Raw genomic sequence first — 25,603 nt, 5'->3', positions numbered from 1 at the left:
GTTTGAAAGACTTTGTGATCACCAAGATGAGAATTAATATTACCGGTGGTGGTGATGGTCGTGCTGCTGCTGCTGTTGATAGCAGCAACAGTGTTGATGGAGATGGTGCTGGTGATGGTGCTGAGGAGTGTGATGAGGGTGGTGGTAACGATGGTGGTGGTAGAGATGAGGCTAACGATGGTGATAGCGGTGAAGATGCTAAGGCGGTGGTGTTGAATGGTAGGCTAAACCCTGAAGTGTCTCTGATCTATCAGAGTAAGACCTTGAAATAGGATCACACCTCTCATTTTGTCCCCACCATCAAAATAGAGCTTCCTGCTAAAATGTATCCTTGAAAAGCAAAGGCAGCAAGGCTCCAATGTCAGGGTAGGGTGGAAGTCAGGAAAAGTTGGCATATTGGATTCCAATGTTTGCCCGCTGTACATTTCCTTAAAGAAATCTCCAAGAGTACACATATCTATTTGTGCCAGCTACCGCTGTCCAGTGAGGCTCACTATCCCAACTCTTAGGTAAATATTTGGTGTCTCGTTTGGTGAAACTTGAACTTTGCTTTGTTCTTACTTTTTTTCAATATAAACAATAAATTTTTAAAACTTCTTTAAACTGATCTTTATTCTGGACAAGCTCGTGGTCACATAGCCTTCCAGAATTGTAAAAGAGTCTATAACTCTCCAGTGTCACACCTGAAGAATACATCCATGGGATTAGAATATTTTGCTGGAAATGTTTATACACACCCACTGCTGTCATAACTTCACATGGTTAAAGCAGGAGAGCTTCCTCATCAGGACGCACACTCATGCAGCTGCCTGCTTTTAGTCCCTGCGCCACAGATCTGACCTCCCTTGAGACAGTGTCACTTTCTGGTGACAACTTAGTACAATGTCGACAAATCACTGAAGAGGCACATCTGGGCCCTGATCCAGGGTGGTGGGGGTCAAGTCTGCAATTCAGTGGTGTGATCATTTCGCCTGAAGTAAAATACAGGAAGCAGAGCCACCCTAAATGGATTCCTAATGACACACCATTTTTCTAGTATCATATTCATTTTTCAAAGAACAGAGTATCAGGAAGGATGATTTCAAATTTTCTGTCACCATCCTAGCATTGTCATTATTCAAAGGGAATGATTTCTTCTTCTAAGTAATCCCACTACATATATTCTAGGCTTTTCAACAAGTAGTTGGTGGTTGTGGTGCTGGAGATATCTCTCTTCTAGATCTTCAGTAGCAGCTCTAATAGTATAGAATTTAAGTGCACTATATCCTATTCCTTCTTAAAACCTGATATATTATTCATCAAAGGCTCCTAGAAAGATCAAAGTAAAATGCTGTAAGAAATTGGTATAGAATAACTAAATTGTTTCCGCCATTCATACCTTACAGAAATAAAATATCCCTAAAAACAGATTGCGCTTGGATTATGAGGAGAAACAAACATCTTTTTATATGTTTATTCCCTTTCTACTTTTTTTTTCTATATACACATCTAAAAAATGGGGGCTTTTAAAGTAAGACTTGAGAAGAATTTGAGAACGTCACATTTTAAAAAATATTTGGCATAATAACTCTCATTTCCAAATTAGCCCAATTTACTTCTCAATTTATTTCAAGTCCAAATCAAACATCTTCACCTAGAATGATAAACTAGATGCCCACAGATATATTTTGTCCAGTGATGTTTGGGTTTGTACACCATTTTAAAAATGTAAATGTGATAGGGCAGTTATTGTACTTGATGGTAATACCAGCAGGTTAGTGGTGACTTTTGACGTAAACTATCCCTTCATTGTATTTGTACCAGAAATGTAAACTGAGATGACTTAAGCATTTTTGAGCACACAGCTAGCCAGTGACAGAACCTAGAACACCTAGGTGTCCTGACTCCTAACTCGTAAGTTTCTTCAATATCTGCTGGAATTGGGGTATTAGTGGCAATGATATTGCCAATAATAGTGGTAGTAATAATGGAAATGAGAAGAATGGAATAGTTACTATATATCACTTACCTGACATATGCTATAAGCTTTGCGTATTATCTCATTAATTTCATATCAACTGTAAGAAAGATTGGCTTCCCAGGTAGCTCAGTGGTAAAGAATGTGCCTGCCAACGCAGGAGACGTGGGTTCGATCTGTGGATCTAGAAGATCCCCTGGAGAAGGAAATAGCAACCCACTCTAGTATTCTTGCCTGAAGAATCCCATGGACAGAGGAGCCTGGCGGGCTACAGACATGCACACATGCATAAGAAAGATCATTTTTTAATTTATGAACCTCAGAGAATATAAAATAATATCTAGTACTTATGGAATGCCTACTATGTGCCTAGTAATGTTCACTTGTATATTTTATTTTTCTCCTTAAAAGCATCCCTGTGAGGTAGGTATTATTATACCCATTTTACAGATGAGAAAAGTGAGGCTCAGAGAATAGAAGTGAATTGCCATGATATAGTAGAAGCAGCATTGTTGTTCAATTGCTAAGTCGTGTCCAGTTCTTTGCGACCCCATGAACTGCAGCATGCCAAGCTTCCCTGTCCTTCACTATCTCCTGGAATTTGCTCAGACTTATGTCCATTGAGTCAGTAATACCATCCAACCACTTCATCCTCTGTCGTTCCCTTCTCCTCCTGCCTTCAGTCATTCCCAGCATCAGGTTCTTTTCCAGTGAGTCAGCTCTTTGCATCAGGTGGCCAAAGGATTGGAGCTTCAGCTTCAGCACCAGTCCTTCCAATGAATATTCAGGATTGATTTCCTTTAGAATTGACTGGTTTGATTTCCTTGCTGTCCAACAGACTCTCAAGAGTCTTATCAAACACCACAGTTTGAAAGCATCAATTCTTCAGCACTCAGCCTTCTCTATAGTCCCACTCACGGCATTAAACCAGATAAAAAAATAAATCCAAATGAATTTAAAATCTGAGCAGTGAAACAAAAGAAAGGCAATTACTAATGAAATGATGGTCCCAGAAATGGTCCCAGAACTGAAAGATATGAATCTGCAGGTTGGGAGGGCCCACCTAGTACCTAGTATAATGAATGGACAAAGATCCCTACAGGGAATGAATGCCATGGTGAAACATTAGATCACTCAGGACCAAAAAAAAAAAAAAATCCTAAAAAGCTTCCAGAAGGGATGGGGCAAACCAGCACACACAGAAAGGCTCAGAGGTGAGAAAGACATCTGTTTTCTCAGTCTCTAGCACACATGGAGGCTAAGAGACAAGGAGAGAAGCCGAGAAATACCTGAGAGGAGGAGGGATGCAGCTAAAACTCTAAATGCAAGCATGCTCTCCCTTAACGGTGGAGGTGGTACAGATATTGCCAACAATGTGAAGGGGGCTGCCTTCCCAAGAAAGCACTAGAAGATGTGCTCCACTGAAAAGAGGGAATAAAACAAGGAAAGGGGAACTGGGGCACCACCACAAGTTGGATAATGAAAGGCACCCCCAGAATGATGGGGAAGGGAGATCCCAGCACAGCAGTGGGCTTAGCAGCCATAGATTGCATGTAGTAGGAGGCACCCAGACAGATGTTTCAAGGGCAGGAAGGAAACCAAGAGGTTATCAGAGGTCTCTGAACATATCAGGAGATTCACATAAGCATGTGTCTGGCAATATGGATGCAAATACAGTTAAGATTCACCTGGAAGAATTGAAAATGGTTCTTCTGGGGAGGAAAAATTGGGGCTGAGTTGGGGGCTCGCTCTTTGTTTTTATAAGCCATCTACAACCACTTGACCTATATGTGTGTCTAGGCTGGATAAAGAATCACCTTTTTGTATGAAAAAACGTAGTCATTTGTAAAACTAGGCCTACAGTCTGTTGGGTGGCAAGAGAGTTGCACACAACTAAGCGATTAAACAACCTGGTCTGGCTTTTTTTTTTTAATGTGGTGTTCAAATCCAGGGTAAGTTATATACAGAGGAATATAAGTTAATAAACACCGATTCCTCAAAAGGGGGAACAATTTATTTGGAAGATTTTAAAAACAATTTGTGGACCATATCAGCTTTTTATTGAGAAGAGTGAACCTTTTTTAGATAGCAAGGAGATCCAATCAGTCCATTCTGAAGGAGATCAGCCCTGGGATTTCTTTGGAGGGAATGATGCTGAAGCTGAAATTCCAGTACTTTGGCCACCTCATGCGAAGAGTTGACTCATTGGAAAAGACTCTGATGCTGGGAGGGATTGGGGGCAGGAGGAGAAGGAGACTACAGAGGATGAGATGGCTGGATGGCATCACTGACTCGATGGACGTGAGTCTGAGTAAACTCCGGGAGTTGATGATGGACAGGGATGCCTGGCGTGCTGCGATTCATGGGGTTGCAAAGAGTCGGACACGACTGAGCGACTGAACTGAACTGACTGATACAGTTTGAAAATCTCAATAATAGTGTCTTTCAAGACTGACATATCTGGATTGACCTATTTTTGTGCAGAATATATATATCTTGCCAGAAAATATAGGGCCTGTTTCTAGACTTTGCACTAAATTACACTCCAGTCGACACAAATTATTTGACGAACTAATCACTTCCAAAGGCACAATAAAAATACTAGCTTCTAAAACGTTTGTGCCAAAAATTGCCCCATTGAAGTACATGAACTCTGACCGTGGGCTGTAACAGTGGCCCCTAGGTTTGCATTTATATCTGCTGGAGAAGGGATAAAGGAAAATTAACACTTCAGCATGAGCTGGAGGAATGATTTCCCAACACCATGCTTCCTTGCATTCTAAAAACAAAGTTCTCTTTCTTTAGAATTTAACTGACTGTAAGCTAGATACCACCCCATTAGTCTGCAAGGATGCTGCTGTTCAATGGCTCAGGTGTGTCTGTTTGTGACCCCATGGACTGCAGCACGCCAGGCTTCCCTGGCCATCACCAACTCCCAGAGCTTACTCAAACTCATGTCCATGGAGTCAGTGATGCCATCCAACCATCTCATCCTCTGTTGTCCCCTTCTACTCCTGCCCTCAGTCTTTCCCAGCATCAGAGTCTTCCAATGAGTCAGCTCTTCTCATCGGATGGCCAAGTATGGAAGCTTCATCAGTCCTTCCAGTGAATATTCAGGGTTAATTTCCTTTAGGGTTGACTGGTTTGATCTCTTTGCTGAGGAGCTAAAAATACGTTCGAATTTAATGCTATCTGATGGGGCGTTCCTCTCGGGGATGCGGTTTGGAGATGCTCAGAGGGCGAGTTGGCTTCTCCCCGGGAAGAGCTGTTGCTAACGTCCCACCTGGCCCTGCAGGTGAGCGAGATGGAGGTGAACGGGCAGTTCGAGTCGGTGTGCGAGTCGGTGTTCAGCGAGCTGGAGTCGCAGGCGGTGGAAGCCCTGGACCTGCCGATGCCTGGCTGCTTCCGCATGCGGAGCCACAGCTATGTGAGAGCCATCGAGAAGGGCTGTTCGCAGGACGACGAGTGCGTGTCGCTGCGGTCCTCCTCCCCGCCGCGCACCACCACCACCGTGAGGACCATCCAAAGCAGCACGGGTGAGTGTGCAGAGCCAGCCCCGCGCACCACCCCCGCCGCCCGGGCGGCGCCTCAACTGTCCCCAGACACTGCACGTGGTCCTCTCGCGGGTGTCACACAGTCTCTGGTCACCAGACCCCACCCACTCCCCGCGAGGCATCCCAGCCTCCGGCCACAGTCACGCACCCCCTTCTAACTCCATCTGCGTCTCCGGAATCACCAGAGGAAACTGCAACTCGGGGACCAAGGGAGACAGCACAGGGGGAGATGTTCCCAAGGTGCCCACACAGCATCCTAGGGCCAGTGCTCTCATCCCACCCAACTCCTGCGCTCCATCAGCAGACCCTCCCGTTCAGGGCTATGACCCTCTCCACGAATCAGACACCCTGATTGTTGAGCATCGCAGAGCTGGAAAGCTTTTAAAATCCCAAGATATACACAAAATGACTCTCCCGAAAGACCTGAACTATCATTGTGAGACAGTAAGAAGTGGATGATGCAGTAACACTGACTGCACAACTTATGTTTTCTTTTATTATACCCAAAGGCAGATTTATTTCATTTTATTTTAGACCTCCTGACTATCTATACGCACCCAGCACCTCCTTTGCACTCTAAACTGAGTTTGGATTTATGCCACTACACTGTCTTTTGATCAGATTTTCATCAGAGAGGCACAGAAGAGCTTAGCTGGTTTCCATGACACTGGACCTATATAGGAATATAGCCACGGATTGTGTGTGACAGTGAATGTATTGTTTTGGAGGGTTTCAGGGTGCTTTTTTAAAAAATAACATTTGGGTCCAAGAAGAAAATCCTCTCCATTGTAACTAGTCTTAACTTTGGTAGAATTTAGCATTACTCCAATAAAGACTAGTTCGATAAAAAAGATCATCACATCGAGTCAAGATAAATGATGAATTAATTAGAAGGAAAAATCTATGCTAAACTATTCAGTTTTCATTCTAGGTGCCTCAAATGTCAGCAATTATCATTCAGCTTAGAACTTTCGCTGGCTTGGGAACTAATAGGTTCTCATCTTACTTGCAAGAAAGCCATTAAAGGTTAAACAACAGGTCTTCCTTCTGGACCAAGGCAAATTAGGATCTCAGGATTAGGGAAGAGATGCTTCTAGACCGTGGCTCAGCTGACCCACTGTATCCCAGCACCTCTGGCCCTGGGTGGCCGATTCCCACCAGAGACAGAAGGTGTGCGTTTTTGCTCACTAGGAGATTCTGCACAAACAGCCACAGACGAGGTTAATAAGTTAAATAAAGTTGGTTCAGGAAATGAACACATTTTTAAATTCATTCACGGGCATGAATGTGCATGTTTACATCTGTGCAATAAGTGTAGCTTGAAGGTGTGGCTGTGTCTCTAGTTTCGTCTTTGGTGTTTCCCTGTTTCCCCGCCCCGTCCCCACCCACCTCCCCCCAGCCCTGTCTGATCTGTTCTCTGTACAGCAGATTCATCACTCACCAGCTACTCTCCTGTGCTGCAATTGCTCCTTAAATATGCAAAATTCAGATCCTTGCCCAGAAGGGCCGAGGGAAGGAAAAGGGAACACCCCGCCCCAAATACCCTATTCTGACCTTTCTAAGACCCTTCCCAGGTATGCTGAGGGTTTCCAGAGTTCAGATAATAAGGTCACTAGGTAAAATCCAAGTTGCCAGTTACATGTGAATTTCAGATCAATAATGAATCATTTTGTAGTGTCAGTATATCCCAAATCTTTCATGGGACCTACTTACACTACAGAATTATCTGTGACATCTGTAGTGTTTGCTAAATCTGACAAGCCTATCAGAGAAGGAGGTGAAGGGGGCCTGGGGTGAGGGTGTCTTGTGTTGTTCAATTTAGAATTGGAGAGGCTTTAGCCAGAGGCCCTGTGTGGGAGAACAGCCAAAAACAGGGAGCAGTCAACGAAAACCCCACAGAGCTGACAACATCCGCTCCACCTTGGGCTCTAGGAGCCTTGTCCTAAGTCCTGGGCCCCGTCAGGGCGGCGAGACTCCAGGCTTGGCTGCAGCTGCAGGGGCTTAGGGGCAGGAAGATGGAACTTGTCATGGGGAATGGTGAAGCACAAAATACCAGATTTGTGTACAGGACAGCTGGTGACGTCACCCTTCGTCATCCAAGTCAACATTATATCATCCTTACAGTCATAGAAAAACAAGCAAACAGTTTAAGAACTAAATGTTATTATAGATTCTAAGTAAAGCCTTTAGAATTCTAATATCACTTTTCAAAGCTTATCTATACCATGGATTTGTTCTTTAAAAAAAAAGTCATTTTAGGATATAATAAGGTTCTGTGCCCTTAATTCTACTTCTGTCATACTTCCTGTATCTCCTTCTTACCCCTCTTCTGTCTCTCTCTCTCACACACACACACATATACACAGAATTTTCCTTCTCTCTGTCATGATGATGTCAGTGCTATTATTAATATGTTTTCTTCTACTGGTTTCCTTCCATAGAAAATCTGCCTTCTCATAGGACCTACTAGTTTTTGAAAGCACGCACTCATCTGTGTTAATCAGGAAATGACTTTGCTCTAATTTTAACCATTTCCCTTGTGCACAAAGGTCAGGTTTACATCTGTGTTCAGTAGGATGTGACATAGATTTCGCCTTTGCTCATTATTCTTGGACATTTACAATAGATTTTAAATGTCCTAAACTTCCCTTTGTCTGAAAAACAATTCATTTTTGTCAACTGCAGTTAATAGCTATTAACTTCCCCCCACAACAATCCACATTCTGTCTTTGATTTTTGTCAGCCCATTTTAAATGGTTCAGATGTTTAGCAAACTAGACTATTAAGCTTTTCTCCTCCAGTGTTGTCCATTCCTCATATGAGCAAAAAGAAACCACCTAGAAAGGTCCACAGAAATGTCTGCTGCCATGTGGGAGAGTCAGGAAGATGGGCTCGGCTCCAAGGGGCCCTAAGGAGCCCCTGGTGATATGACCAGGGATTAATGGAGACTCAGAGCCAACTAGGAACTGAGTTGGGGAGTGATGTATAGTTATGTTTCTTTTGGTTAATTGACATTTTGGTTTATCTAACTATGATAGAGTCCTATATTATCTCCCTTTATTATCTGCTTCAAGCACTCAGATATCTCTCCACCTAAGAGATTCAAGTAAGTTCCTATATAATCATTGCACCATTGGACTATTTGGTGAGGATTAGAGGTACTGTTCCTTGGTAGCTTAGATGATAAAGAATCTGCCCAAAATGCGGGAGACCTGGGTTTGATCCCTGGGTCAGGAAGATCCTCTGGAGAAGGGAATGGCTACCCACGCCAGAATTCTTGCCTGGAGAATCCTATGGACAGTGGAGCACAGTGGGCTATAGTCCATGGGGTCGAAAAGAATCAGACATGCCTGAGAAACTAACACTAGGAAAGTAAAATTTTTAAGTGATCAGTTAGCCTCATGACTGTGGGAAAACAAACACCATTACCTCAATCGTCTGAGTACTTTAGGTAAAAGTAGAACTTGGTGCTAGAAATAGACCCAAACCTCCACTTCGGGGAACTGGATTCAGCTGGCCTTCTGTGAAATATACAAATGCAATTGGATGTGTTTAAGGATGAGATTTCTTTTTACTTCCTATGCTAAGCGTTCAAGATCTATCGAAAGCATTGCCACGTTGCAGCTAGACAGACTTCAATCTGGTGACACAAGAATCTGGATAAGCATGAACAGTGCATCATCATCGATGGACATGCTCATGCAGATACACACACACACACGTGGTCAGAAAGGACACAAAATATGTCCTTTGCAGTGGTGACGCAGCACACAGAAGCCGGAGGGTCAGTGGGTGTAGACAGAGGATAATAATAATAAAAGCAGTAAGTGTTTATTTAAAACATCTCCCTCCTAGACAGAGGGAGATGTTTTAAATAAACACTTACTGCTTTTTATTATTTTTAAAGCCAATATAATATTTGAGTTAAAATAATACTCTTTCACAAAAATAGGCAAGCTATCATGATACATGATTCTCTGGTCTTTTAAGATATTTCCTTTGGTACATTACAAGAGTTTCAAGAAAGACTTATGTAACAATAATGTGACTTTATGAAGAGTAAGCATGTGCCACACTGTTGCTCCTGATATTTGGCTGGTGTGCTATATTCTTTTCATTAGGGGAAGCTCTTAAAAATGAATGGGGTTGAACTGGTCTCCTGTCCTTCATGGCGCCCCCAAGAAGGGCAGCAAGGGTCCAGGACAGAGCATCCTCCTGGGCAAACAGCCAGGGTCCTCAAGCAGGGAGTTCAACACAGCTTGCCCTTGTGAGTGTGGCTTGGGGCCACAGTGATCACAACACATATTTCCAGTTTGATTTTTCCAACAAGAGCAGTCACATTCTCCTTTAAACAGAGACATGCTTTTCCATAATCTTAACCTCACACACTCTCCCAGCTCCATATACAGAAGCAGTTACCCTTTAGAGCACCTGAGGTCAGGGCTAACTTCTGGGAGTTCTCACAGGTTTGGGTCATCACACCTGGTCAGCCATCCCATACAGAAAACCACACTGAACCTACCTTCCCTCATCCTACCCTCCGTACAGCCTGCTCCCCACACACCCACCCCCAACAACAAACCCTAAACACACAAGATCTTGAGCAAAATGACATTAAGGTAGTAATTTATATTTATAATACACATGGTAGGCACTCAATAATGGAGAAAGAAAAATAAGAGAAGATGCAGAAAAATACTTGTTTTACTCTGGTATCATTGACATATTACATTGTGTAAGTTTAAGAAACTGTGATTTAAAAACTCACAGCAAACAAAAGTCCAGAACCAGATGGCTTCACAGGAGAGTTCTATCAAACGTTTCAGTTCAGTTCAGTTCAGTCGCTCAGTCGTGTCCGACTCTTTGGGACCCCATGAATTGCAGCACACCAGGCCTCCCTGTCCATCACCAACTCCCGGAGTTCACCCAGACTCACGTCCATCGAGTCAGTGATGCCATCCAGCCATCTCATCCTCTGTCGTCCCCTTCTCCTCCTGCCCCCAATCCCTCCCAGCATCAGAGTCTTTTCCAATGAGTTAACTCTTCACATGAGGTGGCCAAAGTACTGGAGCTTCAGCTTTAGCATCATTCCTTCCAAAGAAATCCCAGGGCTGATCTCCTTCAGAATGGACTAGTTGGATCTCCTTGCAGTCCAAGGGACTCTCAAGAGTCTTCTCCAACACCACAATTCAAAAGCATCAATTCTTCAGCGCTCAGCCTTCTTCACAGTCCAACTCTCACATCCATACATGACCACAGGAAAAACCATAGCCTTGACTAGCCGGACCTTTGTTGGCAAAGTAATGTCTCTGCTTTTGAATATGCTATCTAGGTTGGTCATAATTTTCCTTCCAAGGAGTAAGCGTCTTTTAATTTCATGGCTGCAGTCACCATCTGCAGTGATTTTGGAGCCCCCCAAAAATAAAGTCTGACACTGTTTCCACTGTTTCCCCATCTATTTCCCATGAAGTGATGGGACTGGATGCCATGATCTTAGAGAAGAGTTAACACCTAGCCTTCTGAAACTGTTTTTAAAAACTGCAGAGGAAGGAACACTCCCAAACTCATTCTGAGGTCACCATCACCCTGATACCAAAACCAGACAAAGATACCACATTGTATACATTTAGGGTGTACGATGAGTTGATTTGATACATGAATGTATTGCTACATGGTGACCACCACAGTGTTAGCTAACACCTTCATGACTTCACATAATTATAATTTCTTTTTGGTGGTGAGAACATTTAAGATCTATTCTCCTAGCAACTTTGAATGCAACACAGTCTTGTTGACTATAATCATGATGCTGTACATTAATCTCCAGAACTTATTCATCTTCTAATTGGCAGTTTGTTCCTTAGATCACCATCTCTGCCTTTCCCCCACCCTCCAGCCCCCAGGAACCACCAGTGTATTCTCTGCCTCAGCTTTTCTAGATTCCATATATATGTGAGATCCTGCAGTATTTGCCTTTCTCTGACTTATTTCATTTAACTTAATACCCTCAAGGTCCACCCATGTTGTCACAAATGACAAGATTTCTTCCTTTTCATGACTGAATAATATTCCATCCGGTATCAAATAGACTTACAAAGCAGAAACAGACTTACAGACTGAGAGGATGGATTTATGGTGGCTGAGGGGAAGGATAGAGGGAAGGGTGGGGGGAAGGGATAGTTAGGGAGTTTGGGAAGGTTATGTACACACTGCTGTATTTAAAATGGATCACCAACAAGGACCTACTGTATAGCAGAGGGAACTCTGCTCAGTGTTATGTGGCAGCCCAGATGGGGGTTGGGGGGGTTGGGGCAGAAGGGATACATGTGTGTATATGACTGAGTCACTATGCTGTGCGCCTGAAACTATCACAGCATTGTTAATCAGCTGTACTACAATATAAAATAAAAAGGGTTTTTAATTTAAAAAATTAAAAACTGCTTCATTGTGGACCTGTATACTCCATCTTCATCCATCCATCCATCCATGGACACTTAGATTGTTTCCATATTGGGTCATTGTGAATAATGCTGCAATGAGTACGAGGGAGAGTTGCTCACTGACTCTTTGCGACCCCATGGACTGTAGCCTGCCAGGCTCCTTTGTCCACGGAATTCTCAAGGCAAGAATACTGGAGTGGGTTGCCATTTCCTTCTCCAGGAACACTGCAGTGACCAGCAGAAAAATACTTAACTACCTCACAAACTCCATATTCAACAGATGTTTGCATAATCAAGGTGACTTTCCCAGGGAAATAGTATTGCTATTAAAACAGGTTGAATCATAAAATATTAGCAATAGAAGAAAATTCTACATCATCCAGTCCACAGGTCTGCAAACCACAACCTAGGGGCCAAATCTAACCTGCTTCCTATTTTTATAAATAAAGTTTATGAACATAAAGTCACACTCCTTTGTTTACATATTATCTGTGCCTGCTTTTACCCTTTCACAGCAGAACTGAGTAGTTGCTGAAGACCATATGGTCCAGAAAGTCAAAAATATTTGCTCTCTGGCCTTTTACTGAAAAAGGTTATCACCACTGATCTCATCCACAGAACTCATTTTAAGGTAGGAAAACTAAGACCCAGAGTGGTGGGCCTCTAGCTGGAAGCAAAATCAGAATAAAACACGAGGTCAGCCAGCCATCACCCTTTGCTTGTTTGAGCCCCAGCTCTACAAATTCACCAAGAATCCTTAGAGTTCAGAGGAAGTTCACTTCTTTCGAACAGGCACGAAGTTAATTAACAGGTTGTTTTTATAAAGCAATGAAGGAAAGGTTCAGAAGTCCAAAGGACAGATATAGGCCAGAAGTTTTTTTTTAAACAAAGAACCTTTCTTTTCTACTCGAGATAAGATCAAGCAATAAATTTCAGATCTTGCCTGGACTGGTTTCTTGTCCCTCTGCTTATGAGGCTCCCTTCCTTGAATTTCCCCAAATATCCATGTAGGACTGGAGACATCCACTTCCTCCCATCTTAGGAGGATTAGACCAGAAAAAAAGAGCCAGATTTGTAGAAAAAACTATGCCTTTTGTGAGGAAACTTCTCTGTTTTTTAATATCTGAGAAAACGGACTGTGATGATTCTAGGAAGACTTTGGTTATAACATTTCTACTTTGGGGCCCTCAAGGTGGCATTCTTTTGTACTCTAAATAGAAATATCATGAAGTCATAACATACAGAAGTCCTATCAACACTGAAGAAGACAGAGGGTCTGTCTCCTCCAGCAGTTTTATCACATAAATCACCTCTAAGGGGTGTGGAGGAAAGGCAACCCTCTTACACTGTTGGTGGGCATGTAAACTGGTACAGCCACTATGGAGAACAGCATAGAAGTTCCTCAAAAACTAAAGACAGAGCTCCCATACGATCCTGCAATCCCACTCCTGGGCGTATATGTGGAGAAAACTATGATTCCAAAGTTACATGCACCCCTGTGTTCATAGCAGCACCCCTCACAATATCCAAAACATGGAAGCCACTTAAATACCCATCAACAGAGGATAAAGAAGATGTAGTATGTATACACGCACCATAGAATACTGCTCAGCCATAAAAAAGAATGAAATAATGCCATTCGCAGCAACATGGATGAACCTAGAGATTATCATTTTATTAAGTGAAGTAAGAAAGAGAAAGACAAACACCATATGGTATCATTTATATGTGGAATCTAAACTATGACACAAATGAATTTATCTACAAAATAGAAACAGACTCACAGACATAGAGAACAAACTGTGGTTGCCAAGGGGGAGAGGGTAGGAAAGGGATCTGGGAGTTTGGGGTTAGCGGATGCCAACTATTATAGAGAACGGATAAAAAACAAAGGTCCTACTCTATAGCACAGGGAACTATGTTCATATCCTGTGATACGCCAGAATGGAAAAGAATATGAAAACGAATGTAGATATGTGTATAAATGAATCTCTTTGCTATACACAACATTGTAACTAACACAACATTGTAAATCAGCTATATTTTAATAAAATATATATATATTTTTTAAATCACCTCTCAGGACCAGTGTGCCAGGCCTGGAGGTATCATGCTCCATAAACAGCCTGCTAATATGCCTTTGCCCACCTGAGGGGTTATCACAGGGCTAGTAGTGATGGAGTTCCAGTGTCTTCCAGCCTTGAGGGTTGTTGTGAGGTTCAAACAAGACCATTAATAAGGAAGCACTGTGTACAATGCACATAAAGTCTCTCTGTTGGCTTTGATTTTAAATCTCTCAATCTGTTTTAGTTTAATAATGATGATAATGGCTAATCGTGAAGCATTTACTCCTTGGCAAGCACTATGAACCAGCTGTGGAGATTATTTCATGTAATCCTCACGAGTAGTCTGTGACATGTACAGGATATGATATCATTGTTTTCACAATACAGGAAAAAATATTAAGGCTTATTAGCAAGTTTAAACAGCTTGACCAAGTTAGTAAGTGACAGAGCAGGCTCTTAAATTCTCTTTATTTTTTTTAAAGATACAGTAGAATGACTAAGAACTTGGAATTTATTTATTGGCCACAGTGCATGGCATATGGGATCTTAGTTCCCTGACCAGGGATTGAACCCTTGCCCCCTGCATTGAAAGCACAGAGCCTTAACCACTGGACCACCAGGGAAGTCCACACTTAAATTCTCTTTACTCATCAATAAGTGCTTAGTAAAATATAGTATACCCTGAACTAATTTAATACAAATTTGTCTACAGAATGAGATGCCCAAAAACTCTTTTAATTCATTTTTCTTCCCACAAATATTCATTTAGTTCCTGCCATGTTTGAAACCTGTGTTTTCCATAAAATTTTCTGAAAACCCCTCTTGAAAAGAAATGTTTTAATCACATATTAGCAACACCATGTTTCATGCTGGTTTGTCTAACCCTGCAATATCTAAAGTGAAATTAAAGATGTAAAAAAAAAAAAGAGAGAGAAATGACAATGAATAGAGACAAAACCTCAAAAACTAAAATACTCCTTGGGTTTAAAATTTCATATTACACTTTGTCATTTTGACATTATGATGGATTTAAAAGATCAAATATAACCCCTTGATCTAGTTACAGTGCTGTCAGAAAGCACTGAATGGGAAAAGGAATCTTTACCTACTCATGTGGAAAGAAAGCAGCTGGTAGGTTTTGTGTTGTGGTTGATGAAGTCATCGTTGGTCTCTGCCTTGGACTAAGTAAAAAAAATACTACAATTATTTACTCCTGATCTCACTGGTCTCTTGGCTGGGTTGAGTATTCACAACCCAGTTACCAAGATCAATCAGAAAACACACATTAGAAAATCAGACTCTTTTCCTGTGAATATTTGTTATATGGGAAATTTCTCCCCCAAAATTAATGACAATACGGAACCTAAAAATTCACTTTTTAATCTTCCTGATACCTCCATAGACTCATGTTTTATAATGGAATAAACAGACATTTTTAAAATTCTTCAAAGTTCGATGTTGTCTGATCCAATTCATATTGAACTTTAACAAATACAGCAAACTAGTAGCAACTGAAAACCATACGTGTGATTAATGCTGGCACTTGGACATGCCTTCACAGCTCCAGCCAAGGGTTTGTGTCTCTGTTCCTCCTGCAATTGACTTTCTGTCAAGCGTTTAGGATGACCCTTTACTGTTGCCAAGTGTCCTTATTTAAAAAGAGAAGACCAAGATGAATAGTACCATGATTTTACTACATTCATTTCAGTTCAGTTCAGTCGCTCAGTTGTGTCCAACTCTTTGCGACCCCATGAACTGCAGCACGCCAGGCCTCCCTGTCCATCACCAACTCCCGGAGTTCACTCAGACTCATGTCCATCGAGTCGGTGATGCCATCCAGCCATCTCATCCTGTCATCCCCTTCTCCTCCTGCCCCCAATCCCTCCCAGCATCAGAGTCTTTTCCAATGAGTCAACTCTTCGCACGAGGTGGCCAAAGTACTGGAGTTTCAGCTTTAGCATAAGTCCTTCCAAAGAACACCCAGGGCTGATCTCCTTTAAAATGGACTAGTTGGATTTCCTTGCAGTCCAAGGGACTCTCAAGAGTCTTCTCCAACACCACAGTTCAAAAGCATCAATTCTTCAGCACTCAGCTTTCTTCACAGTCCAACTCTCACAGCCATACATGACCACTGGAAAAACCATAGCCTTGACTAGCCGGACCTTTGTTGGCAAAGTAATGTCTCTGCTTTTGAATATGCCATCTAGGTTGGTCATAACTTTCCTTCCAAGGAGTAAGCGTCTTTTACTTTCATGGCTGCAGTCACCATCATTTACTACATTAGCAACTATATATGAAATAGCCTTATATTTATTGTAATGAGAAACCAATGGCCATGTCACTATTAACACTGAAAGTTTTCTTTGCCATCTGCTGGTATCCTACTGACAGGTAAATTCCACCAGCACACAACAGATAACTTTTCTCTCTTACCCATTTTTTGGCCATTTTTAGTTGAACTATAATTTACAATGTTAATTCTGCTATACGGCAAAGTGACTTGGTTATACACGTATATACATTCTTTTTTTATATTCTTTTTCATTATAGTTTATCCCAGGAGATTGGATATAGTTGCTTGTGCTATATAGTAGGACCTCGCTGTTTATCCATTCTATATGCAAGTTTGTATCCACTAACCCCAAACTCTCAGTCCACCCCTTCCCCCGCCCCCCATATCCCCCTTGGCAACAGCGCGCCTCCTCTCTGAGTCTGTTTCTGTTTTGTAGGTAAGTTCATGTGTGCCATATTTTAGATTCCACATGTAAGTGAAACATGGTATTTGTCTTTCTTTTTTTTACTTCATTTAGTATCATAATCTCTAGGTCCATTCATGCCGCTGCTCTTTTTTTCCGTTTTCTATCAATTATCAATTATTAAGACTACTAATTCTAATAACTTCTACTTTACCTTACAGAAGAAAATAACTAGTCTAAATTATGCTAAAATATACGACACCCTGTCAGAATTTTATTAGTTTTTAATCCCTACAGTATTTTTTCAGCTTTATGGTCTCAAGGGGATATATTATTAAAATAAACTTTGCTTAACCCATTTTATACCTTAGAAGTGTATCCCTGATGAGGAATATCAGGTGATATGAAGACAGAAGCTCACCTGGAATTTCTGAGTAGGGTTGCCATCCTTTCTCTCTCAAAATCCAATCTTAAACTTGTTTTTCATACAATATTCTTCAGTTTAGTCCCTCAGTCGTGTCCAACTCTTTGCAACCCCATGAATCACAGCACGCCAGGCCTCCCTGTCCATCACCAACTCCTGGAGTTCACTCAAACTCACATCCATCGAGTCAGTGATGCCATCCAGCCATCTCATCCTCTGTCGTCCCCTTCTCCTCCTGCCCCCAATCCCTCCCAGCATCAGACTCTTTTCCAATGAGTCAACTCTTCGCACGAGGTGGCCAAAGTATTGGAGTTTCAGCTTTAGCATCATTCCTTCCAAAGAACACCCGGGACTGATCTCCTTTAGAATGGACTGGTTGGATCTCCTTGCGGTCCAAGGGACTCTCAAGAGTCTTCTCCAACACCACAGTTCAAAAGCATCAATTCTTCGGCGCTCAGCTTTCTTCACAGTCCAACTCTCACATCCATACATGACCACAGGAAAAACCATAACCTTGACTAGACGGACCTTTGTTGGCAAAGTAATGTCTCTGCTTTTGAATATGCTATCTAGGTTGGTCATAACTTTCCTTCCAAGGAGCAAGCGTCTTTTCATTTCATGGCTTCAGTCACCATCTGTGGTGATTTTGGAGCCCCCCAAAATAATATTCTTATCCTACTATATATCCCCCCATGATTAAATTTTTTAATTTAAGAAAATTAGTGAGTCCATATTACCCACTGCTTTGCTTCTGAAGTACTCTTCTCTCCCAAAATGATTATTATGGCCAGAAAGGTATGAGATATTAAATGTTGGCTTTTATTATTTTCATGGAACTTCTTTCCATTATCTTTGAATTTTTTGTTTAGAAATAATTATATAAGTATAGGAAATTGCAACAATAGTACAGCAATTACTTATACCCAGTCACCCAGTCTCTCCCAATGATTACATTGTAGATAACCATACAATATCATAACCAGGAAATTGACATTGGTATGATGTATATGGGTAATTATCCAAGTGCAGACTCTTGTAACCACCACCACAATCAAGATACAGAACTACTGTGTGTGTTAGTCGCTCAACCATGTCCAACTCTTTGTGACCCCATGGCCTGTAGCCCGCCAGGCACCTCTGTCCATGCGGATTCTCCAGGCAAGAATACTGCAGTGGGTTGCAGACCTCCAGGGGGTCTCCATCAGGACAAAGATCTACTCTTGTCCACATTTTACCAGTTTGAATGAGGTATAGAAACCAAACCTGCTTTCAAGTCCCTTTGCCTTCTCCCATTTATAATCTAATCATCTTAAATATTTTCTCCACATTGAGAACCACATCACACGTTATATTTTTTGCTTCAAATGTCATACATAATGCAGAAATTTCAGAGGAGAAATCTATTGTATTTATCCTTTTTTTTTTTTTTGGCCATATTGCCAAGTTTGGGAAATTTTCAGCTGTCATTTCTGTAATCACTTTTTCATCCCCACCCTCCCTCTCCTACCCTTCTGGGACTCCAGGGACCCAGTAGCCATGACTTCTTCAATGGGTGGTTTGAGCAGGGTTTCCTTTGAAGAGGATATGCATGGGTGGGCAGGCCTTGTTTTCATCTCTATTATGTAACTCCCTCTACCCATCAAACATTGAAACTATGCTTTCCAGACATAGGCCCCACCTAACATGACCCAATTTTCACTCATGGGTGCCACCCAAAATTATATTTCACTGTGCACCCTGTACTCAATGCCTCATATCACTGTCAGAGTCCCTTATCCTCCTTCCCAATCCTATCCAAGTATTTTTTTTCTCACCACTCTGAAACCTATAAGCTAAATTATACACTCTTTAAAAATCTTCAACTGCTCAAACCAAAACTCAACAATTGTGACTGACAAAAAAGTGGAGACAAAGAATTCTCAAGAACAGCAGTATCCATCGTCTTTCAAGTCATCAAGGATGACTTTCGTGGCATATCAATCAGAGTGGAATTTTAATAAAGCACAACTTGTCTTAAAAAGTAACGCAAGCACCAGGCATTGTTTGCTTAGCCTTTGGAATCGCCGTGTGTTTCTTCAGTTCAGATACTAACCACATCAGTATCTTTTCCAGATTTACAGCACATCTACTGCAGCCCATTAAGTAAAAAGCATGTTTAAAGAAACTTTCTTTTCACTTAAAAATTAGTTACCTGGGGATTTCCCTGGTGGCGCAGTGGATAAGAATCTGCCTGCCAGTGCAGGGGACACAGTTCGATCCCCAGTCTGGGAAGATTCCACATACCATGGAGCAGTTAAGCCCTTGTGATACAACTACTGAGCCCACATTCCACAACTACTGAAGCTCACGCACCTAGAGTATACGCTCTACAATGAACAGAAGCCCCTGCTTACCACACTAGAGGAAGCCCACATACAGCAATGAAGAGGCAGTGCAGCCAAAAATAAATAAAACTATTTTTTTATTATATGATACAAACACTATGGAAAATAGTATGAAGGGTTCTCAAAAAATTAAAAATATAGCTACCATATGATCCAGCAATTCTATTTCTGGATATTTTTTCAAAGAAAATAAAAACATGAATTCAAAAAGATATATGCATACCTATGTTCATTGCAACGCTATTTATAGTAGCCAATATATGGAAACCAACTAAGTGTCCATCAGCAGCTGAATGGATACAGAGAAAGTTTTCTACACACTTACATAGTGGAACATTACTTAGCCACGAAAAAGAATGAGATTTGCAATGTGGACAGACCTAGAGGGTATCATACTTAATGAAATAATGAAAAAGAAGGACAAATATCGTATGGTTTCACTTACATGTGGAATCTAAAAAGCAAATTAACAAACAGAAAAAGACTACCAGACACAGAGAATGAACAGATGGCTGCTACAGGGAAGTGGAGTGAGGGAATAAGTGAAGTAGATGAAGGAGATTGAGGCACAGCCTTCCAGTTATAAAATAGTCACAGAATATAATGTGTGACATAGGAAACATAATCAATAATATTGTAGTGACTTTACATAGTGGCAATTGGTAACTAGACTATGGTGATGATCATTTTGTAATGTATGGAAATATCAAACCACTATTTTATACACTTGAAGCTAATCAATTATACTTTAAATTTTCCTTCTTTCATAACTAAAGTAATAAAAATTTCAAAATTTAAAAAATTTAAACAATAAAAATTAGTTACCTAAAACATGAATAGCTATCCATCAGAAAAAAAGAAAGCCACATTCCACAAGTCCTCAATGCTTTTTTAATTGCTTAAATCAAAAGAATGCAAGCTCTTAACTTTGGCCTTGATCAGTCTAACTCCACTAGTCTTATATGGTTTAAGGTCTCAGTTAGTACCTTGTGACCAAACTATAGGTGGCATAGTAGTAAAGAATCCGCCTGCCAAATCATGAGACTGAGATACAGGTTCCATCCTTGGGTGGGGAAGATCCCCTGGAGGAGGAAATAGCAACCTACTCCAGCATTCTTGCCTGGAGAATCCCACGGACAGAGGAGCTTGGAGGGCTTTAGTCCATGGGGTCACAAAGAGTCAGACAGGACTCAAGTGACTAAGCACACAGGCCTGACCCAAACTATAAGCTAAAAACTTTAAATACCACTTAATGTATCGCTTTGCAGCTGTTGCACATTAGCCTTCAAAACACAAAGCTACAGTTCTCGCATACGAAATTTGGCCAAGAACATTTGTTGATAGTTGACTGATAGGTGAAAATCTAAGAGTTCCTCAGGAAATTTTCTACTTCACTGAATTCCTTAAGTTTCTAGGATAACTCCAACATCTATACAGAAGCAGAAAGTTCTTTACTTTTTTTTTCTCAAGCACCTGAAAATAAACCACTTCATTTTAGAAAGAGTGGGATGGTCACATGTCTCCCCCACACCATCTTGAGAAACAAAGTTTCAATCATTTTTTATTTGGGGAATGGACTTCCCAAAATGGGTAAAATGATGAGACTCAAGGAGACTGGTAAATGTTAACTTCTGCAAATAAAGGCTTCCGTTTATTCTTAGACTCTTAATTCTACTTTATGTTCTTTCTCCCCACTTCTCCTAGTCAAAGTCCCAGGGAGGTTACACCTCCTTTTCCCTTTCTTATCTGTGAATTTAAAAGTTATCCTAATATTAGCAGCCTCAATCCTGACTTGGTCTCAAATCTCTGTTTAACCTATGAATATCTGAATAAGGAGGACTTAATGGATTGCTGAGCCCATCTCTGGAATGAATATTAAACTATGAGAAGATCTACAAAGCATTTTTATGGACACTGAGTCTATTTTTTCCCAACTTTCTCTTAAAAGCATCATATTATTCATCCCCCAAATTCTAGAGTACCATGAAAGGCCAGAAAAAATACTGATAATCTCTAAAGGTGCTGAGAACATGTAATTTCTTCTCTACTTTTAATTCCATTTTTTTAAAAAAGCAGCAAAACTCTCACTCTTTGCACCTATCCAAGCCATGAGATTCAACCCAAGCCGGATATTGAAATCTCTAAAAACTTTTGGATATTCATTGTTCTTTACCTGTTTTTCCCTCTATGAAACTGTTCTGTGGAGACAATGTGAGAGAAATTTTGTAAAGATGTTCACCACAGCATTATTTATGATGGTGAAAAACACCTTTGATGATAAGTGAAGATTTGTCTGCCAGGAGGGAAATGTTGTTCATGTTCATTCATGTTCATTCTTGTGGCAAGAATACTGGAGTGGGTTGCCATTTCCTAGACCCTGATACTGGGAAAGATTGAAGGGAAAAAAGAGAAGGGGGCAGTAGAGAATGAGATGGTTAGACAGCATCACTAACTCAATGGACATGAAGTTGAGCAAACTCTGGGAGATAATGAAGGACAGAGGAACCTGGTAGGCTACAGTCCAAGGGGTCACAAAGAGTCAGACACTACTGAGCGACTGAAAAATACCACCACAAGGGAACTGTTAGGCAAATTATGAAACGTTCACTTCAATGAACTATTATGCCAGCCACTAAAATTATATTTAGAAAGAACTTACGGTAATACTGAGGGGAAGAACTTCTTAGATCAAGCTAGATGTCTAGAGTACAGTGAAGCACTGCCAAAATTGCAAAACTGCACACATAATGCAGAACTATGTTAAGAAACTGCACACAGGGGGGAAAAAAACTGGGCAGAAATAAATGCACTAAAATGTTAGTTAAACAGTAATTACCTTCGCTATTGGAGCCAAAGACAGTTTGGGTTTTTCTTTATACTTTATTTCTGCAGTGGGCATGTTTTACTTTCATAATACATAAAATGAATTTTATTTTTAAAACAGAAATATTAATAGATAACATTTCAGGGTTAAGGTTCCATTTAGAAATGATAATACATCTCATATCCTTCAATTTCACCTTTTTTCCTTGGTTAAATGAAGTCTCTTGGGTTCAGTGGTTACACTGGGTAAATGAAGATAGTCGTGAGAAAGATGCTGCTTGGTGATGCTTGTTATTTGTCTAAGCATATAGTAACTCCTTCTAGGAAAGAATTCTTAAAAATTGAATTTTTTAAGGAGCCTTTGCTTTGCCGTCCCTGCCTCTCATAAGGGTAGCAGGTGAGCTTTCTGTAGATTTTGCCTTTTTTTTTTTTTTGCCTTCAGATGTCAGAGGCGGTTCATTTGCAAATGGCAGTTGCAGGTGGTTTTTGAAGAGAAGGGCATTTAGGACAAAGTGCAAAGCTACACAAAACCAGATTAAGGGATCTTTGAAACATAAATCCACGCCTTTGTGGTTCTTAGGCCGACAAAGCTGAACCCTCAGAGGCCTGCTGTCGGCTGGTGCCTGTGTTCCAGCCAGAAAAGCTCCCCAAGCAATCACAGAGAAAGAAAGGGTTTCCGCCACCAAAACGATCTAATACAATAGAGGAGGCCACCTGTGTTTTTAGAAAGGCGAGGACTCTTTAGAAAGTGGAAAAAGGGAAATGCTGGATGGGACTGTGCAGAGTCCTGGAAGATATTCATTATCCTAGTTCATTAAAGTGATTCTGACAAATTTACACCGAAAAAGGATGAAGACTCTTGCTTCATGAGAAGCGTCAAAACCACAAAACAAAGGCTAGTGCTTTAGGGGATACCTGTGGCCCTCAGCACAGCACTCTGCTGGCTCTAGAATCGAACATCACCAGGTTCTTCGGTGACTGTCATTACAACATCTGCCTTTTCCTTTCTCAAACCTTTTCCTGACTTTGTCTTTGCCTCCTCTTTTCATTATTCTCTTCCAGAGAGAACTCAAAAGCTCTTAGCCTTTTCTCACCCATTCTAGCAACTCAAAGGGAAACTTTAGGAAAGGTGAAGGCTACCACGCTAACCCGTTCTCTCTTCTCACCTGTGTTCTCCTAAAACTCTGTTTGAGGCAACACGGCATGAATGGGGCTCAGAAACAGGCAGTTGAGTTCCCTTCATTCACATGGTCACGTGGCCTTGGACAAAACTACTGTGGGCTGGCTTTTCCCAACCGTGATCATATAGGATGTGTTAGTTGTATCAGGAGCATTGTGAAGCCTTCATCGAGGAGAGAGAGATACCTCTGCTGTGTTGTCTACTGAATTTTAAAACCTACATACATTAATTTGTACATTTCAACCTGGTGGTAGATCTATAGCATGAAAGCTGAATGTGTGCAACAGGAGGATATTTTAACCAGATGCTGAGTGGATTGAGGCTTACTTCCTGCCTGAGTTTTACACGTCTGCCATGAACCTTCTGATCACCGTATGTGTTCATTTGGAGTCTTCCTTCTGGGGCTGTATCTCCATCCACTCATTCTCAACCTCTGGTTCTGTTTGAAAACCAATTGACTCTTTGAACCTGTGTGTCATTTGTAATGGACCTTTCCAAATACACTCCTCTTGGTTTCAACTACATAATAGGGAAGTTCTAAACATCTTAGACTGAGAAGGCAATGGCACCCTACTCCAGTACTCTTGCCTGGAAAATCCCATGGATGGAGGAGCCTGGTAGGCTGCAGTCCATGGGGTCGCTAAGAGTCGGGCATGACTGAGCGACTTCACTTTCACTTTTCACTTTCATGCATTGCAGAAGGAAATGGCAACCCACTCCAGTGTTCTTGCCTGGAGAATCCCAGGGACAGAGGAGCCTGGTGGGCTGCCGTCTGTGGGGTCGCACAGAGTCGGACACGACTGAATCGACTTAGCAGCAGCAGCAGCAGCAGCAGCAGCAGCAAACATCTTAGAAAATCACTCATGGTTTTGTTTTCCTTCCAAAGAAAGTCTTAATAGGATTACATTAACTGAGCAGGACACCCACACTTCTCTCCCCTCAAACTGGTTCTGAATCAAAATTATGTTTTTTGTTTTTTAAACTAGTGGGGTGGAGACTAAGAAACCTGTGGCCCTTGGATAAAGTTCTTTCTTAAGGAGCTATTTCTGATGTTAACACACCTCCAGAAGCATTTGGAAGATTCAGAATAGGGCAGAATCATCAGTGTCCCCGCCTGCCTGCCTGTGTTTTTCTATGTTAACTCAAAATGGTAAATCATCCTCAAAACCTTTTATTTTTGGATTCCCCATATGTCCATTTTCTCTCTTCCTAAACAGGCTGATGAAAAGGCAGAGGCAAATAGCTGAAGCCTTAATGAAATAGGCGTATTGATCAATTCTGCTTCTTGGGCACTTCCTCAGACATGCGGGTGCCCGTCAGACATCTCCAGGATGTCGGGCTTCCAAACACAAGTGCGGTTTCACAGGCAGCTGTTTTCACATCGTACACATCACGCTGCGTGTCAGAGGAAGAACCACCAAATACTTATGATGTACTGAAGTTTGTGATCAAGTGGAAGACTATAAGCAAATGTTGAGTTTTGAGAACAGAAACATAAGCAAAAACGTAATTATCAATTTGCTGCTCAATCCTGCCTCCTAAGAGACTGCTTCTTTCCCATCCCAGATGCCTTCCTCTTATCCCTAAAGGCAATTTGCGCATCCTCTTACTCCTAACTCCTGACAAGCTACTGGAAAATTTACTCGTCTCATCTTTTCAACTAAAGCCTCCTCCAGCTTGACAAATCTTGCCAATTACTGCATAAGCCTCGACTGTCTGAGTTATGTGTCCGCAGGCTCCAAGCCCATCCATCTTGGAATTATCCTTCAGCCTTATCATTCCTTCCCCCTCATCTTTTCCCGCACATGGTTAATATCAGCTGTTATCAGTTTCGGCGCCTAGTAAATATTCTGGAGGTGATTGGAGGTTCAATCAGTTGCAGCTGCACCAAACTCAGCTGATAACGCAGTGGATGGTGGGGGAGAAGCCAGGAGAGGGAGAATTGGTAGAATTACCTTGGTTCAGAATTAACCCTGATTGTACTTGGTTGTTTAGGCTCTGCCCTGTACATACAGAGTCCCCAGAATTCAGTGTCTGATTTTGTACCAAGACACCATCTTATGAGGAGTCATTGATAAC

At 41.5% G+C, this 25,603-nt stretch overlaps 1 protein-coding gene across 7 annotated transcripts in view; it reads left to right on the top strand.

Annotated features, from left to right (window-relative positions):
- DLGAP1 (DLG associated protein 1) overlaps positions 1-25,603 on the top strand; it is a 788,387-nt gene that overhangs the window by 638,637 nt on the left and 124,147 nt on the right. For all 7 annotated transcript variants that reach the window (XM_027526317.1, XM_027526318.1, XM_027526319.1 and 4 more), the window contains one exon: positions 5,253-5,493. In XM_027526317.1, the coding sequence (XP_027382118.1) occupies positions 5,253-5,493 (241 nt within the window). The remainder of the gene's footprint in view (positions 1-5,252; positions 5,494-25,603) is intronic.

Source organism: Bos indicus x Bos taurus, chromosome 24 (genome assembly GCF_003369695.1).
Source record: "Bos indicus x Bos taurus breed Angus x Brahman F1 hybrid chromosome 24, Bos_hybrid_MaternalHap_v2.0, whole genome shotgun sequence".
NCBI lineage: Eukaryota > Metazoa > Chordata > Mammalia > Artiodactyla > Bovidae > Bos > Bos indicus x Bos taurus.
The sequence above is the reverse complement of the archived record's forward strand: the minus strand, read 5'-3'. Positions and strand labels throughout refer to the sequence as shown.